At 60.3% G+C, this 17,536-nt stretch overlaps 2 protein-coding genes across 6 annotated transcripts in view; one reads left to right on the top strand and one right to left on the bottom strand.

The window, feature by feature from the left end:
* Nucleotides 1–112: 112 nt before the first annotated feature.
* The window catches only part of NTHL1 (nth-like DNA glycosylase 1), a 20,124-nt gene continuing 2,700 nt past the window's right edge, over nt 113–17,536 (top strand). The window contains exons 1-6 of one of the 2 annotated variants that reach the window (XM_014542188.1): nt 113–282; nt 1,218–1,456; nt 2,158–2,328; nt 3,455–3,614; nt 5,544–5,649; nt 5,735–5,895. In XM_014542188.1, coding sequence (XP_014397674.1) covers nt 153–282; nt 1,218–1,456; nt 2,158–2,328; nt 3,455–3,614; nt 5,544–5,649; nt 5,735–5,888 — 960 coding nt within the window. In that variant the 5' untranslated portion in view covers nt 113–152 and the 3' untranslated portion in view covers nt 5,889–5,895. Of the gene's footprint in view, nt 283–1,217; nt 1,457–2,157; nt 2,329–3,454; nt 3,615–5,543; nt 5,650–5,734; nt 5,959–17,536 lie in introns of those variants that run through there. The other variant, XM_005869324.2, reaches the window with a different exon arrangement.
* Nucleotides 6,938–17,315, bottom strand: SLC9A3R2 (solute carrier family 9, subfamily A (NHE3, cation proton antiporter 3), member 3 regulator 2). Of its 4 annotated transcripts, XM_014542189.1 has the most exons (7): nt 17,295–17,315; nt 14,798–14,998; nt 9,524–9,703; nt 9,088–9,241; nt 8,967–9,010; nt 8,335–8,397; nt 6,938–8,086 (listed from the first exon to the last, which is right to left on the bottom strand). In XM_014542189.1, exons 1-7 carry the CDS (start codon nt 17,298–17,300, stop codon nt 7,928–7,930), a joined length of 807 nt encoding a protein of 268 aa, XP_014397675.1. In that variant the 5' UTR covers nt 17,301–17,315; the 3' UTR covers nt 6,938–7,927. The 4 variants fall into 4 exon arrangements, with proteins under 4 accessions (XP_014397675.1, XP_014397677.1, XP_005869383.1 ...); XM_014542191.1 differs by lacking the exon at nt 8,335–8,397; XM_005869321.2 differs by lacking the exons at nt 14,798–14,998; nt 17,295–17,315 and adding an exon at nt 12,267–12,518.

Here is a 17,536-nt window from a genome sequence, read left to right as displayed (position 1 = left end):
CTGCCCCGACCTGCCGCCGGAAATGCGCACTGCGCAGCGGCCGGCGTCCGAGGCCCCCGCACGACTTGCTGGGAGTCGTAGTTCTAGGCTTCCCTTGGCCAAAAGAATGGGTGCGAGGCAAGTCACATGACAGTGCCGCGGGGGCCGCCGGGATGTGTAGTCCTCAGGAGTTCGACATGGGCACGAGGATGGTGACCCGCAGCTGGAGCCGGGGTCCTGGGGTCGGACCGAGGGGGAGTGGGGAGGAGGCCGCGCCGCTCCCAAGGGGAAAGTCGGCTGCAGGTAGCGCCCGGCCAGGGGAAGGCAGGAGGGGAGAGGGAGGGAACTGCAAGGGACTGAGGGCTGGGGTCCCGAGCCGCCCTGGAGGGCTCCGAGCTGCGCGGGCTGGGACCCGGAGGCAGCAAGCAAGTTCCTCGGCCCTACGCGCTGCTGGGTTCCCACCTAGCGCCCTGTTCCCAGGAGTCAGGGGCTGGGTTCCAGGAGTTCACACTACCCCGACCCTCATCCTGAACTAGGACGTTCTCTGGGGTCTCAGCAGCCGGTCCTGGAATCTCCCACTTGCGCCAAGCTCTCTGTGGGGCAGATTGGCCCTGTTGTCATAGCTGCTTACCTCTCAGTGAAGTCGGGTGCCCAGGACACCCTTAGCCAGAAGTCCTCTCTCCTTGATAGAGAATGATGTCTGCAGGATTGGCCAGAAGGGGATTCCCATAGGCACCCAAGGACCCCAGGGGTAGTCCAGAAAAGGAGACCCACCAGAAGCATAGCGGGAGGAACTGGGACTAGAAGGAATAGGCAGGTGACAAGTCCAGCCAGATAGGCAGGAGCTTTGATGCCAGGACAGAGTTTAAGTTCATTGTGAGTACAAGGGAAAAACCAATGAGGATTTTTAAACAGGAAGTGACCCAATCCAATTTTGATCTTACAAAGTTCTCTCTGACAGTGTGGAGACTAGATTAAGGGGCATCATGGTAGAGGCTGTTACCAGAGTTCTCATCTGTTAACTTGGACTTGGTCAGGGGGACAGTGGCACAAAGAAGGCTGACCTGTCCCGGATGTGTGCTACAGAAGACAGAGCATACCCCGCTCCCCAGTAGTAGATGATGGATGATGGGTGCTTGTCGAAAGAATGAATAATGAGAGATGAGAGAGCAATTAGGGCAACACCTTATCCTTACCTATGCCCCCCACTGAAGAGACTGAGTGACATTTTTTTGCAGAAGGAAGGAAAAGCCACCACCCTGCGAAGCGTCAGCGGAAGACACCAAGCCTGAAAGTAGCCTATGAAGCCTCAGATGGTGAGAAAGGAGAGGGGATCAAGCCGCTCAAGGTGCCAAGCTGGGAGCCTCAGGACTGGCAGCAGCAGCTGGCAAACATCCGCACCATGAGGAGTGAGAAGGACGCACCTGTGGACCAGCTGGGGGCTGAGCACTGCTATGACCGCAGTGTGCCCCCAAAGGTAGGGAGGGGCCCGATTGCCTGGTGACCCTCTTCGGAACAAGATGCTTGATTTCTTTCAGGCCTGACACCTGGCAGCTCTTAGCTGACACTGCCCTGAGAGGATGCACACCTGGCACCCAGAGCACTCACTGGGCAGCATTACTTGCTTCATTGTGGCCAATCAACAGGTCAGGGGTACCTGTGGCATGAGGCCTCGTGCTCTGCCTTCTGCCAGCACTGTGCTGAATCATCAGGGGCATTCAGTACATTTGCTGGTAGAGAAAGAGATTTTTGCACTTCTTTAGCCCAGAGCCTGGTCTTTTGATCAACCTGAATCTAATCCCAGTTCTTCCACTGGGTGGAGTCTGCAGGGCCTCAGTTTGCTTGTCTGCGAAATGGGTAGTAGCATCATTCACATAGCGATAACAATAACAGCCAATGGTTGCTGCACTGACATTGTGCCAGGTACAAGTCTAAGTGTAGTGAAAATTCATTTAAGCTTCCCGGTGATTCTGAGAAGCAGGTGCTATTATTGTCCCCATGTTATAGATGAAAAGCAGGCCCAGACCAGATCCCACCACACACCTCCCCCCATTGGCCAAGGTGGGTAGGAAGCTGACGTCCGGTCTGTTCCCACATGGGTAAAGGACTTGGCTAGAGCCTGGCCCACAGTGAGCACCCAGGACCGACCATCTCTCTGGTCCCTGTCACTGTGAGCAGGTGCAGAGGTACCAGGTGCTGCTGTCACTGATGCTCTCCAGCCAGACCAAAGACCAGGTGACAGCGGGTGCCATGCAGCGGCTGCGGGCCCGGGGCCTGACGGTGGATAATATCCTGCAGACAGATGACAGCACACTGGGCGCACTCATCTACCCCGTGGGCTTCTGGAGGGTGAGCCCAGCCTGTGGCAACGAGGGCCAGGGTTGCCACTGGCCTGGAAAAGACATCGGGTCGCTGAGGGCGGCTGTGGGGGTGGCAGGAGGCTGGGTTGGACATTTCTGGCCACAGGGGCCTGGATATGAGTTCTCACTAGAGTCCCCCACCCCTCTGAGCTGTCCACAGGGGGCCAGGCAGTGGGGCCTCAAGTCCAGGCCTTGGAACTCCTTGGCCTTTCCTGTTTGCAGCCCACCCCTTCCTTCCTCCACCTCCCCACCCAGCTGCCTGGCCCTTCCCTTTCTCACTGAGGCTGCCCATCCACCTTTCCCTTTGTTTACTCCGGGCTTCCCTGGAGTGTGTTACACCCTCCCCTCCAGAGCGCGAGAGGCCACAGCACAGGGTGGCCCGTAGGCAGATCTATTGAAGGTGGCCAGGCGGGTGTGGCTACTTCCCTAGGCACTGGTGTGGGTTGCAGTGTGTCAGATGGGTTTTAAATAGCCCCGTCTGCTCAGGCACAGGATGGGAACCACCCAGCTGGCCTGTTGGCTGGGAGGGAACCCCAGACTCCAGCCTTCCTTCCTGAAGGTCCAGGTGCTGCTGAACCCAGCTCCTGGCATGACTGGCCCTGCTTAGCCTGCCTGGCCTCTGTGGGTAATGAGGGACAGGGGGAGCCCAAGCTGGACCCCCAAGACATGCCATTGGCCCGAACAGGTGGAAGGCAGGGGTCCAGGCATGCACTGGACCTCCCTCAGGCTGCCTGTTTCCCTTGGTTCATTCCTACCTCCTAGGGCCGTGGTCGGCAAACTGCGGCTCGCGAGCCACAGGCGGCTCTTTGGCCCCTTGAGTGTGGCTCTTCCTAAGCCTTAGGAGTACCCTAATTAAGTTAATAACAACGTACCTACCTATATAGTTTCAGTTTAAAAAATTTGGCTCTCAAAAGAAATTTCAGTCATTGTACTGTTGATATTTGGCTCTGTTGACTAATGAGTTTGCTGACCACTGTCCTAGGGGGACAGGAGCAAACAGGTGCCTCTGAGTGTGTCCTGGGTGGCTTCGGGCACCTGTGCTTCTTCCTTGGGCCTTGTTCTCCCAGGTTGGACTCCCACCTTCAGCACTTGACACCCCCCCCCCCCTTTTTCAGAGCAAGGTGAAGTACATCAAGCAGACCAGTGCCATCCTGCAGCAGAACTATGGTGGGGACATCCCAGCTTCTGTGACAGAGCTGATGGCACTGCCAGGCGTTGGGCCCAAAATGGCGCACTTGGCCATGGCTGTGGCCTGGGGTACTGTGTCAGGCATTGGTGAGTGGCATGTGCCCATGAGGAGGGTGGGGCCAGCTCTGAGCTTGCTGACTGCTGTCAGGGTTCCCCACATCCTCTGACCTGTAACCCCAATTCAGGTCTCCTCATCCACAGCTCAGCCCAAAGGGTCAGAAAGATACTCCCAGCACTGAGCTAGGCCTGTCCTGCCCTGAGATGAGTACTAATCCATTTGCTGAGCACCTACTGTGTGCTGGGCTCTGGGGATGGACTCGGTGTCGGTGGAAGTGATAACTCATCCAAGAGCTGAAGGGTAAGGCGGGGCCAAGAGGAGGAACAATGTTCCAGGCAGAAGAACAGCATCTGCAAAGCCATGAGGCGGGAGAGAGGGCCAGAAGCAGGAGGCTCTGGATGAGTGTGGGCAGATTAGGGTGATGTTGTGAAGACAGGGGAACCCCGGGAGAGGAGGTATGGGCTGGGGGGATGGGGAGGAGAACTGGGAGTGGGGAGCCTCTTCCTGGAATCCCTTTCCTGGGTCCAGGCCTAGCAGCCTGGCATCGGAGGATCCCTGGGTGGAGACAGGTTCTGGGTCAGGGTGCAGCGGCTGCTTCCTAAGGTCTTTGCCCAGAGAGTTGGGGCTTCTGAGGCCCCAGCAGCAGCCCAGCCAGCCCAGAAACCAAGGCTTGACCCGTAACCTCTCTGTACTCCCCAACCCCAGTGCCTCTCTGGGACTCCTGCAGGCGGGGCTGGGAAGGGGTGGGAATCCCCTCAGCTTCCACAGCTTGTGTAGCCTGCCCCCTGGGGTGGGGCCCTTTTCCAGCACTGCCCATGAGTAGAAAGGCAGCCCCGAGAGCCAGAACGGGGCCAAGGAGGGGCCAGGGCAGAGCCTCCCCCTAGGGCTCCTGAAGAGGCCAGCCTCTCAGCAAATACTCAGCTTATCGGGGCAGCTGTCCTCAGCTGCTCTTTCCCGGGAGTGGTCTGGCAGGTCTGAGTGAAGGACCCCCTGCCCACCGCCCTACCCCGGGTGTCAGAATGTCACCCTTTCTGGTTGCCTGTGGGCCCGGTCAGCTGTAGGGAACCCCTGGGGAGGGGAGGCTTTGCCTCCCAGGGGCTTCCCCAGGAGAAACTCCCTCGTGAGAAAGCTGATCCCAGCTCTGCCTCCCCACCTGGGTGGCCTGGGGCAAGGCACTTGGCCTCTCTGAGCTTTGGCCACAAAGCAGGGGACACAGTTGCCCTCCTGGCCCAGCCCACAGGAGGTTCACACAGTGTGTGTGACCCTAGGTTGGGCCTCAGGGAGCACAGTCACCTCCATGTGACGGAAGAGGAAACTGAGGCAGGGGGATCCAAGGGTGCAACCCTCTACCTGGGCTTGTTAGCAGCAGGAGAGAAAGCGGATGCAGGGACTGGCTTTCTTTTGGACAGTGAGGAGGAGAGGGATTGCAGATAGCTGGGCAAGGAGGCCCCGGGTGACTGGGTGCCCAGGCGCAGCAGGAGAGAAAGCGGATGCAGGGACTGGCTTTCTCTTTGACAGTGAGGAGAGGGATTGCACATAGCTGGGCAAGGAGGCCTGGGTGACTGGGTGCCCAGGATGGGCCCTGGGGTGGCTGTAAAGAGGAGCAGGGGCTGCAGCTGGCCTGGCTGTGCTGCCTACTCTGTTCCTTACAAGTGCTGGCTCTGCAGGCAACAGCCTCCTGGCACCCTCAGCAGCCCGTGGCTGGGCCAAGAGGCACTGCTCCCTGCACCCCAAATGAGGGCCCAAGTCCTCTGGTTCCTGCCTACAGCCCCTGCCCAGCAGTAGTGGTGGCCTGGTGACCCACTCTCATGCCTGGCTCGTACTGTGCAGTTATGGGCCCTCAGAGCTCTGTGTGGGAAGCCAGGGCGACTCACCAACCTGGGCTAATGGGTGGGACCATGGGCAAGAACGGGGTGTCTGGGCCTGCCCCACATTCACCTCACCCTGTCTCCAAGCAGCAGTGGACACACATGTGCACAGAATTGCCAACCGACTCAGGTGGACCAAGAAGGTGACCAAGTCCCCGGAGGAGACCCGTGCAGCCCTGGAGGACTGGCTGCCCAGGTGCCGCAACAGGGTAGGATGGGCTCCCCTTCCACCTCCCCTCCTTCCCTCTCTCTCTCTGCATTAACCCACTCCCACCCCACAGGGACCTGTGGAGTGAGATTAATGGACTGTTGGTGGGCTTCGGCCAGCAGATCTGTCTGCCTGTCCGCCCTCGATGCCAGACCTGCCTCAACCAGGCCCTGTGCCCAGCTGCACGGAACCCTGAAGGCCCTGTGCCCAGCTGCACGGGACTCTGAAGGCCATGTCTTCTGCGACTTTGTTGGGGAGCTGCAGCCTGTTCATAATAAAGTTTGGGGTTTTGCAACAGTTGGGATCTGTCTGATTTCTACCCTTGGGAGGCCAGCATGTGGACGTGACAATCTGGGCTGTGTACGTGGGGGGTGGGTGCAGGAGCCTAGACTGAAGAGATGGATCATGGGAGCCAGCTGGAGCCAGCTGTTGAGAAGCCTGCTGGTGACGCTGGAGGCTTGGGCTTCCGCCCTCCCTCAGCAGCTGGCTGAGGGCCCAGAAACACCCCTCTCCTGAACTTGTGCACCCTGAGAGCCTGCCACTGCCAGGAGGCCCTACCCCCAGTGCTTACAGAGCCACCTGGCCTCCAGAAGAACACCAGGAAGCCCAGGCTGGGTGCCATAGGGCCCGAGGCCTGACCTTTGTACCTGCTGGGGGGTGGGGGGCTATATGAAGGCAGGGGGTGCCCATGGGGTGCCAGGGGCGCAGGAAGCTTCACAGAGAGGTGTTGGCAAGACAGCTGGGCCTCACCAGGCAGAGAAGGTGAGCAGGGGCCTCAGGGTGAGAGGAGGGCAGGGCTCCAAGGGCAGGGATCCCAAGTAGTCTGGAGAGGGCAGGCGGAGAGGGAAGCAGGACCTGAGAAGTGTTGGGACTTGGCTGCCAGGTGGATGGATTCAGGGAGGGGGAGGTTTAAGAACGAGACCTGCTGCCCTGGCTGGTTGCTCAGTGGTTAAAGCGGCAGCCCGCAGACCAACGGGTTGTGGGTTCGATTCCCGGTCAAGGCCACGTACCTCCGTTGCAGGTTCCCCAGCCCGGTAGGGGCCTGTGCAGGAGGCAACCAATGGATGTGTCTCTTTCCCCGTCCTCCCGCCCTTCCACTCTAGAAGTCAATGGAAAAAATATCCTCGGGTAAGGATTAAAAACAAATAAAAATTTTAAAAAAGAATGAGACCTGTTTCCAGCAGCTGAGATTTGGGGATGGGGCTGCTAGGCTGCTACCTTCCGGCCTGGACCACCATTCCCCCGTCCCCTGAGGAAGGACAGAGGCAGCCAGGGGTGTGAGGACGGCCTGTTTATTCCAAGGGCGCAGATGCGCTATGGCTTACAGGGCAGACGGCAATGTCGGTGAGTTTCAGGGCAGAGTTTGTGGGGTCTACTGGGGGAGGGCGCCAGGCAGGGGCCAGGCCCAAAGCCTGGAGGCACTCCTGGGGCAGGCTCTCTCTCACAGCCACACCCCCCAAGCCGGGGGCTGTGGCAAAGGAACAAGGGGCCTGTCCAGAGGCTGCCCTCTTCAGGGGCAGGGGCCTCCATCCTCCGGCCCCTCCGAGAGCCCAGACCCTGCATCCCAGACCCCTGGTGCGGTGGGGACATGGGGGGCCTGGCCTAGTGAGCCCCCACACCAGGGAAGGCAACGACGAGGCTGAGGGGAAGCTTCTGTAGCCACATCTGGCCTCCCAGCCTCACCTGAAGCCCCTCAAATCGCCTGCCCACTGCCTCTGTCCCAGGCAGTTCCTGGGACTCCCACCGGCATGGCTGCTGCCAAGAAGGAAGGGGTGGGGAGGAAATGGTTTGTAGAGAAAGGTTTGTTTTATTGCAATTATTTAGAGAACATGTCCTGGTGGGGGGCGGGGCTCTGGTATTAAGTGAAAACATGTGTGGAGCTGGAGCTCTTTTTGGAAAAAAAAAAAAGCAAAACCACAAATTCCTTCAAGTCAGCAGGCCCAGGCAGAGCAGCAAAGGCCCGGCCCCTAGGGTCACCGCTGCCTCTCCCTCTCTCAATGTCTCTCACACATTGGGGGCTCCCTCTCCCCAGTGTTGCTGCCACGTTCCCCCAGCACCCACGGGAACGGCAGGGGGATCAGGACAGGGACTCACTGGGATGTGGGTTGGTTCCTGGGTGGTGGTGGGGCCACCACGGCTCCTGGGGGTGAGGATGCACCTCCTCCAGTCCACTGAGGCTTGGGGAGCTCTGGTCTGGGCCCGAGGAGGGAGGCCCAAAGTCCGTGCAGGGAGAAGGCCCGGGTCCAGCACACAGGCAGCGAGGGGTTCAGAAGTTGCTGAAGATCTCACGCTTCTGGTTCCAGTCCATCTGCGGGGCCCGCTTGTTGACCCTGGTGGCTTTTGCCTTCTCCTTGGCCTCAGCCGCCGTGGGGCTCAGGTGGAGGCCACTCTCCTGAAAAGGGTCGTGCTTCCAGGTGCTGCGGTCCTGGGGGCGGACAGGTAGCCAGAGTGAGCCCTGGACCCAAGCCCCCAAACTGATAAATAACCCTTTCCAGGGAGCTCACACCAGAGGCCACCTGGTGGGGCTGAGGTAGCGAGCCCAGGAGGGCTTCCTGGAGGCAGTGGCCCCACTGCCCAGGTTGAAAGCTCCATAAATACCCACCCCAAAGGCCTCTCTGCGCCCCCCCCCCCAGAGTGTAAGCGCAGCAGAGGAAGTGGATGGACATTTGCTACCTCATTGTCCTTGTCTAAGCCAGGCAGATCACTTCGGGATGAACATACTGAGCCACCATTGAGCTGGGAAACCAAGGGCAAGGTGTAGTAGCTTCAGAGGCCCTGCCCTGTCCTGTCACTATGTTCACACACGCACATACACGTACACCCGCACACACAGAGCTGCATTTATTCCTCCATTTGGCAGTGGGACCCTCTACCATGCTCCAGGCCCAGTGTAGGTAGGACACTGGACACTAAACAGTGAACAGGCAGGTGGCCCGGCCCTGGCCAATTCACAATGGGGAGGAGCCATTTCGATGCATGAATCACCCACATGCGTGTCACCTGGGGCAAAGCCAGGGCCAGCTTCCTGAGGAGAGACGGACACTCCAGGTAACCAGACAGTGCTGGGCAGAGGCAACAGCCAGGGCAGTAGCCCGGGGCCGGAGTGCCGTGTGGGGCTGGGGTGTGGCGGACCCAGGACAGGATCCACAGCGGGCATTAAAGCTGGGAGTGTCGGGCCAGATTGGGTGTCACAACCTCAAATATACAAGGACAAATATGGGGGAGCTCCGTCAGGCTTGGGGACCCCTAGAGGTGCCACTCCAGTCTCCTGGACCCACCCTGTCCACCTCCACCCATCCTCTCACCTGGGCAGGGCTGGTCCCATTGGTGACAGGTGATGGCAGTGGACCTGTGGGGACAGTGTGTCAAGGGCTGCCCAGCCCCCACGCTCCACCCCCACCCTAGACCCCCAGGGCAGCAGCCCACCTTCCACATGCTCCTCGGTGGGTGTGACCCGCAGCCTCTTGAAGTGCTCGTCCGTTTCCGGGTCCACCACCAACAGCCGGGCCTCATCCTCTCGTGCCTTGATGCTGGCAACCACCTCTGCGTGGCGCAGTCCCTCCACATTCTGCCCGTTCACCTGCCGCCGGCAGCACAGGGCAGCGCTGAGGGCAGGCCCCCACCAGCCCCCCGAGCTGCCTGGCCAGGTGTGGCATCAAATATTCATCGATGTTGTCACCAGCCACGGCAGCAAGAGGAATGCCAGCTCAAGTTCCCAGAAACTCCCCTCCTCCCAGGGAGGACCTGGGGCTCACACACAAACAGGGGACGCGGGCACAGACATGCAGAGGGTGGACACAAGCACAGACACGCACACAGGGGACGCGGGCACCTGCCACCCCAAAGCCTTGGTGATGGGTACCTCAATCAGTCGATCTTGGGCGCGGAGGCCAGAGTGGGCGGCCGGCGAGCCCACGTCCACCGAACGGATGTACTGTCCTGGCCGGGACTTGTCACTGTGCAGGTTGAACCCATAGCCCTGAGGGCCCTTTCGAAGGTGGCAGAGCCTCGGGCGAAGCTCCCTCGGGGGCCCATTGACATCCTGCAGGCACGGGACAATCTTCAGCTCCGACTTCCCACTCCCAGAGGCCACTGACACCACCCAAAGCCTCCGGCCCCCAGTGTGCAGCCCAGCAGTGGTGGTGGGCAGGAGGGAGCCACAACCCCGCCCTGGGCATCAGGCCCTGCCCAGTGGCAGAGACAAACACTGTACACCCACACCCGGCGGGGAGGGCGGGGAGGCATTAGGCTGCCTGTGACTGAGATCCAGCTGTGACATCTTAGGCGAAGTCTTAGTTTCTAAACCCCCAAATGACTTCTGATAGGGCCAGGGGCCTTAGGGATGTTGGGAGAATTAAAGGGCTCGAGGACAGCACTGAGCACAGGCCCGGGTCCTACGAGAGGCCGGCGAGACCAGCTGCCACTCAGCTCCACGTCCCAGTTATCCAAACACATGTTCGCAAACATGCTACACAGACACACCAGGCTGTCCTCATGGGCCCTGCCTGCAAGCCCCCCCCCCCCCCCCCACCTCCCTCTGTGAGTGTAGGGCTCGCAGAGTCCTGGGCCTGGACAGTTTTGCTTTCTCTCCCACAGGGCTGGTGGCAGTGCTACTGTGTTTGCTTTCACATTCCAGAGCAAGCTGGAGCCACCCTCACCTCCACCCCTACCCCACCCGCCCAGAGACTGGAGGATGACCGGCTGGGCTGCCGCCGGCCGGCCTAGGAGCCCAGTGACAGGGCCGAGGGTGGGGCCTGCCCTGCTGCCCTCCCTGCTGAGACACAGGGGCTATAGTGCCCTGAGGGTCCCCCATCCACATCCCAGGGCCCTGCCTCGCTTTACCTCTGGCATCCTGCAGTAGGGCTGTGGGCCAGGGAGCCTTGCCGGCAGGGGCCAGGCCCCAGTACCCCCACCCAGCCGGGGCCTGGGGCCGTCAGTGACCACAGTGCTGAGTGGCCAGCGGCTACCGGTGCTCAATTAAACATGGCGGTGGCCGGAGTGAGCAGGCAGGCAGCAGCTCAGGTTTCCCGGGACGCTCAGGGCTCCAGTGCGCGTGCAGGTGACAGTGTTCAGGGTGGGAGTGCTCACCAGGCCCCTCCCTTAAGGGTGCTGGAGGGACCCTGGGTCAGGCTGGGGGTCACCCTCAGGGAAGGTCTCCAGGCCTTGGGGACCTGCCCCCCCTACAGCCCTGGCCACCCCCTGGGCCATTCCAGCCTCCAGGCCTGCAACCTGATTCCAAACCCCAAATCTGACTGTGAATGCTCTGGCCTGCCAGTTGGTGGCCACCCAGCTGTGGGACCAAAAGTGTCTTTCCTCACAGGGTGGGTGCCTTGCTGGGGGGCCAGGCACTTCCTGCCTGTCAGGAGCACCCTCTCCCTGTCCAGGCTGTGCCTTTCCTCCAAGACCCCTTCCCTGACCCCCAAAGACTGCCTAGAACCCCCTGGGGACCCCCACTGCAGGCCCCCCATCTGGCCCTATAACCCCAAGAAATCCAGGGACAGAGCTGCTGCTCTGCAGTTCCCTGGGGCCTCAGCTGGGCCACATGGTCTGAACTGGAGGGTGAGACTCACACAGACACACCTGGAGGTACAAGTGTGCAGCTTTGAGGGGGGCCCACACCTCCCCAGAGGCGTCGGAGATACAGGCCGCCGGAGCACGGACCCCCAAGGCTGGCTGGGACAGAGCAGAGCCACGGCCAGGGCCAAGCATGGAACCTGGAGTGGGACGTACCATGCCTGGAATGTGGACATGGGCCCAGGTAGCAGAGGCACATCCCATGGTCACAGAGACCAGATATCCAAACATATGTTCGCAAACATGCTACACAGACACATAAGGCAACCCACACCTATGAAGGGATGGCCCAGTGCGATGGGCCCTGTGGCCTCTTCCTACACCTCCACATTAACCTTCAGGGCAGGATCTGTCAAGGCCCCCAAAAGGGAAAAGAATTTGAGGGGCACCGATTTGGGGGCATCCCAGGCCAGAAGGCCAGGCTGAAGTCACATCTGGGTTCGAAACCATACTGGCCATCCCGACCTCAATCCAGCACAGCTGCCTCTCGTCACACAAGCCAGGAATGTTCTCCTAATGTCTAGCCTTAACCTCTCTCCTTATGAGAGACCAGGACCCACGGAGCCCCAGACCTGGCACCGGACCCACAAGCTGAGGGGCTGCAATGCAATGACCCAGCAGGGAGGCCCTGCGGGAGAGCAGGCAGCAGTGGGTCTGGAGGGGGCGCAGGCGGGCGGCGCATTGCTCACATTCCTCACTCCCAGCCCTGGCTCAGAGCACTTCCTGCCCTCTCCCAGCCAGGCCCTCAGGCTCCCACGGCTCCCAGCAGGGCCGCCCCAGAACTGGACAAGCCCTGGCCTCCCAGCTGCGCTTGTAACCAGACAAAGAGGCTGGCATGGGGGTACCCCAGGATCCAGGCTGTGCCGCCCCCCCCCCAGATGGTGACTCACCAGCCCTGGCAGAGGAGAAAAGCCCCATTGTTGTGCAGGATCGGCTTGCTCACCCCAGGGTCCTCTCTCCTAACCCTGGGGACACGGGCTAAACTGGCTGGGGGGGTCCTCACTGCCCACCCTGCCCCCACCACACCTAACCTGCACAAGCCCCTGGGATGGGCTCGGTGGAGGGGCTCCTGAGACCAGGGTGGGTGGTGTGGAATTCCAGGAGTGGGCCATGGAGGCGGGACAGAAGTGGCCGACAGTGAGCATCCAGCCGGCGTGGCCTGAACTCTCTGGCTGGCCCAGGCTGCCACCCCGTTTATCTACCTCCCACTGAGGCCCAGGTTCCCCAGGGACAGGTGGGGACATGGGGCTGAGTCACTCTGGGGAACAGGGTGGTGGCTGAGCCCCCCTCCCTTATTCAGGCTCCAGCCCAGGCCCCCCCGCCCCCCCCACTGACTAGGTTTCCGTCCCAAGAAGGGAAGGAAGTTGCTGGAAGGCCCTGCCCTGCTCCCAGGACTCATGGCTGGGGAGACAGGGAGGTAAGGGAGGAACCCCAACCCAGAACAAAAGACAGTCCTGCTGCAGCTCACGGGGCAGAGGCAGGAGCAAGGAGCCCCAGAACCCTCTGGCAGGACAAGGTCCTATGCCAAGCAGCCACCACGTGCAGGACTCCGTTATCTCACTCACTCTCAGCCCCCAAGGGCCTCCAAAACCAGAGGGTGGGGGCCCAGACTTCCTGTGAGGATGAGGAGGGCCCAGGGTCTATCAGTGCCCCCACCTGGCACCACTGGTTGCTGGTTGCCCTGGCTCTTTTGGGAGCTGTCCCCTATCATCACTATCAGGATTGGCTGCACTGCAGATGCAGCCACCCCTAGCCCTGTCTGGCCTGGGACTGAGTCACCACTGACAAGGCCCTGACAGCCCCGACAGCCCCCCAGGGCCAGCCCCATTAGTGTGCTCCCCTGCTCCATCCCTCTCCTCCCAGCCCCAGGACAGGAGGTAACAGGCTGAGAGGGTGTAAGTGGCCTACAGGGTCCTGACTCCAGCTCAGCCCTTAACTCCCGGGGGCACGAGGGGTGGGGCCTTCATCCTGCACCAAAGCAAACCACACACATGCACCTTACCACCTTAGAGCAGAGCCCTGCATGCAAGCATCACACACACACCCAAGGCCCAGTCCCTCCTTCTGATGATCTGAGTTCAGCCAACAAAATTGGGGGTCGCTATCCTCTGGCCGGCCTGAACCACAGAGGAACCTGCCAGTCAGGCCCCACTCTGTTCCTCTAAAAATATACCCAGAGGAAGCCCCCTCCCAGGGCTTCCTGCAGCCCCAGAGCCTGAAATAGCAGAGGGGGAAGGCTCCACCCAAGGACTAGGTGGGCCACCCCATCCTGAAGATAAGGCCTGAGGCAGAATTTTTTCCACAGGAAGGTGAACTCAGCCATTTGTGTCCAAGTCAATGGACAAACGTCTGGAGGGAGGGGCACTTCCTGGGGTGGCGTGTGAGATGCCCAAGAAGGAGGAAGGCTCCAACCCTCAGGCCTGGGAGGGGCCCAGCCAGCATACCATCCCAGGACCCCCCTGAAATCACAAAGCTGACCCTAACACCCCCTATTCCAGCGTTCGCTGGCCCCAGGACAAAATGCAAACGACAGGGCCTGGCACCATCAACCCCCCACCCCCCTCCAACCCACCCAGGGTTTCTCTGCCCTGGAGCACACATACCCCTTCAGAACAAAAAGCACAGGCCTATGCTCCAGTCCAGGTCACAGGCACAGGGAGAGGCAGACGCTGGGATCCCCTGCACACCCAGAAACTTCAGCTCTCACACCTCCACTGGGCTTCGGCCAGTGGTTTTCAAAGTGGGATCTGGGGAACCCCTGGGCTTGGATCTCCTAAAGGGATTGATTTTTCTTTAAAAATAAAAAAGGGAGAGAGGACATGAGAGACACTAACATGGGGCTTCCAGGAGGGAGGAACTAGCAGCCCCAGGCTCTTCCTCCCGGTGTCCGGATGCTTCCCAGGTAGGGTCACCCCCTCTTCCCCCACACACACCCCAGGCCCAGAAACCTAGAAGAAGGTGAATTCTTTTCCAGCTCTTCCAGCCTGAGGGTGGGGAGAAGGGCAAGGAGAAGAGGGAGGTGCCCCAGCCCTATAAACCATCAGATGAGGACTCAGCTTAGAGAAGTCTCCTCTGGTGCCCCCAACCATACACTGTCCACAGAGGAGGGCCAGCCCCTACCCCCAAGGCCTTCACAGAACAATCAGGTGCCTAGAGACAGACACAGGGACAGAGCCAGACAGATAAACACCAGACACAGGCACAGAGCTGGGCTCATTCAGTCCCAGGACATCCGAGCAGCCCCTCCCTAGGGTGGGTTCCTTAGCCCCTCGACTGGGGAGGGGGCCTTGTCAGAGTGGCCCCTACCTAGATCAGGCGGCTCTGAGCATCCTGGAAGAGGGCTGGGGGGCGAAGGGCCAGGCTGCCCTCCTCCTACCCAGCTTCAAAGTCTCAGGGTATATAGCCAAGAGGGTAGTCACCAGGGGCAAAGAAGGGCCCTAAGAGGCAGAAGAGACGGAGACAGTGCCTTCTGGAGGGAACCAGAAACAGAGACTGCCATTCAGAGGCCCAGATGGTTTGGGGAGAAGCCAAGGTGGTCCCTGTGGGCAGAATCTTGCCATACCTTCTGGCCATCCTTGGAGCCAAGGCTGCCTGCACGTGTCCAGACCGGCTTTGGCTCCCAGGGGTCATGGGCGGGTGGAAGCCCTCGCTGGGCCATCTCCTCAGTGCAGGTCAGCTGCCGCCGGCGCAGCTCCTCGTCCGTCTCCTTGTCTACCACCAGCAGCCGGGTCTGCCCTTCCACAGCCTTGATCCTCTGGACCACCTGGGACAGGCAGGTGGTGGTGGGTCAGCAGCCAGCTCTCTGGGCAGCACATGGACTGTGGCACCACCCAAGGCTGACCAGGCTGACCTACTAGGGGTGGGTGGCTGGGCAAGAGGCCTGCCGGCTCCACCCCCCACCCCCGGCTTCAGCCGCTCCCTCCCTCCTCTCCTGGGGCTCCTGACAGAAGGGCCCAGGCGACAAGGGCCTCAGTGTGGTCCCAGGCCTTGCCTCAGCCCAGGGTCCTCTCCAGGAAGCTGTGTGAGGCAACGGTGCAGGCGTGCGTCTGTCTGTGTCAGGTCTGTCCTCAGTCTGGGTTTGAAAGGGCGGCACCTCCCGGGTGTCAGTCTGGGTGTGTCTGTGCCCCGTTTCTGTCTTTCTCGGAGGTGGAGCATGGAAGGCTAAATCCCTGCCTCTAGGCCCTCTCTTTGCTCCAGACCATGAGCATAGATCCATTCCTGCTGGACCTGCAGGGTTCCTGTGGCAAGGCGCCTGCTCAGGTACCACACATGATGCTGTGAGCAGGATTCAGCCCCAGCAGGCAGAGGTGTGGAGGGGCAGGTCCAACTGTGGGGCCAGTGTGATATGTGGCCCATCTGTGTGTCTATGCAGGTGCCTGTGTGTCTAGAGCATGTGGGTGTCCATGGGGCACGCATGCCAGTGTATGCCTTGCAGGGAGAAGGAGCACTGGGCATTGGAGTAAGGAGGGCAACATCCCCATCCCCACCCCAAGGCCTGGGGCGGGGGGACAGATGGGGCTCCCATCAGCTGCTTGGCAGAAGCTGTCAACAGAGAGGAGGGTCTGAATCAGACCCATGTTTCCCTGTCCCTCCTCTCTCCCCATGCAGCACCCTGCTGCTTCCCAACTGTGGTACCCAAAGGAGTCACTCAGCATCTCCAAGCATCAGTTTCCTCATCTGTAAGATGGGAGCTATAACTGCAAGTCCGCCCTCCTGGGGCAGTAGGAGGATCCCATGGGGTCCTGTGTGTGAAGTTCTAATTTTTTTTAAATTCATTTTTAGAGAGAGAGGGAAGAGGAAGAGAAACATCAATCGGTTGCCTCCCGCACGCACCCCCACCGGGGATCAAGCCCACAACCTGGGCACATGCCCTGACCAGGAATAGAACCGGAGACCTTTCAGTGCAGGGGATGACGCTCAACCAACTGAGCCACACCAGCCAGGGCTGAAGTACTAAATTTTTATTTTGTATTTTATGAGAGAGAGAGAGAGAAAGAGAGAGAGAGATTGAGATTGAGATTTTTTATTCCTGCTACCCAGTCAGGGCTTGTGAAGTTCTTAGACCAGCACCCAGAAGCCTGGGACAAGCAGGGGCAAGGGCGGCAGTGACTGTAAACAGTGGTGAGGTACCACCTTTGCCAGCCTCTCCCTGTGGTCTGTGGAGCCAAGCCCTCTAGCCCTGACCCCCACCTTCGTTCAGTAAACAGCCTTATCAGGTTGACATTCTGGGTGGAAGACAGAACAGCAGACAGATGGATAGACAAGGGCCCAGGAGCTCAGCTCCCGTCTCAGCCGAGGACCGATATATTAATCTCTAGACCCCAGGGCTGGGCACCCAAACGGATCATGGATGCAGAGGTGCAGGGGGGACGGAGAGGAACCTGAGCAGGAGCGGCTGTACACCCGCCAGGTGAGTCCCTGGCAGTGGGAGAGGGACACCCTCAGGAGTCAGAACCTGCAGAGAGGAGACCCTGCCCTCCCTCCGGCCTTCATCTCCAGCTGCAGGAGGCAGGGGCTGCGGCCCAGTGGCACCTGCAGGGCCAGGCAGCCTCCAAGGGGAGGAATGTGCTGTCACCAGCAGTGATTCCCACTGGGATGCAGACACCATCAGCCAGGACACCCCCGAGTACACTGGCTGCCAACACACACTGACGACTACACACAGCCAAGCGGGTCAGCACGCAGGCCTGGACACACACACACACACACACACACACAGCGCGCAGCTCACACACATCCAGGCGTGCAGACCTGTGTATTTTCACGCACGGCCCAGCTCACACACATGTCCAACACACATCGCAGCTCGCATACACATGTCCAAGCAAACAGATCTGTCCACGCACATACCCACGACGGTGCAGACCTGCATGTTCACATGCACACACACAGCCCATACACACTCACGGATGCAGGCACACACAGGGGTGCCCTCACTATGACACCTCCTAGGTTCGCGTAGATAGTTGTCTGCCCACATGGGTGATCCTCTGAGAAACCGGCACGCTCACACTCAGACCCAGGTGAGTCCACAAGCTTGTACACAAGTTGCCTCTCACCTCCATACTTGGTACGCTCAGGCCAGAACAAGCCTAAAGATCTAGACCGCAGTGCGGGCCCCTCCCTGCCAGGATTCCCCCTCGGAGGTGCAGGGCTGCTGAGCTTAGGGGGTGGGGTACTAGGAAGGAGGCCGGCGGCCGCTGCCTCCGTGGCTCCGTCCCCCACTTCCTCCAGCGGGGGTGGGGGCACGCAGGCCCTGGAGGGACCCCCTCCTGGCAGGGAGCAGGGAGCTGAGGCCTGG

The sequence above is a fragment of the Myotis brandtii genome, unplaced genomic scaffold (genome assembly GCF_000412655.1).
Source record: "Myotis brandtii unplaced genomic scaffold, ASM41265v1 scaffold292, whole genome shotgun sequence".
Classification (NCBI taxonomy): domain Eukaryota; kingdom Metazoa; phylum Chordata; class Mammalia; order Chiroptera; family Vespertilionidae; genus Myotis; species Myotis brandtii.
The sequence above is the reverse complement of the archived record's forward strand: the minus strand, read 5'-3'. Positions and strand labels throughout refer to the sequence as shown.

What these genes read in the sequence shown, in the direction of transcription:
- SLC9A3R2 (XM_005869321.2), bottom strand. Translation starts at nt 12,479, where the DNA reads ATGTCCCCACCTGTCCCTGGGGAACCTGGGCCTCAGTGGGAGGTAGAT. An exon ending in ATGGGACCAGCCCTGCCCAG is followed by an intron (nt 8,398 to 8,966) that starts GTGAGAGGATGG and finishes TTGGTTTCCCAG; the next exon opens with CTCAATGGTGGCTCAGTATG. An exon ending in GCTTAGACAAGGACAATGAG is followed by an intron (nt 8,087 to 8,334) that starts GTAGCAAATGTC and finishes GTCCGCCCCCAG; the next exon opens with GACCGCAGCACCTGGAAGCA.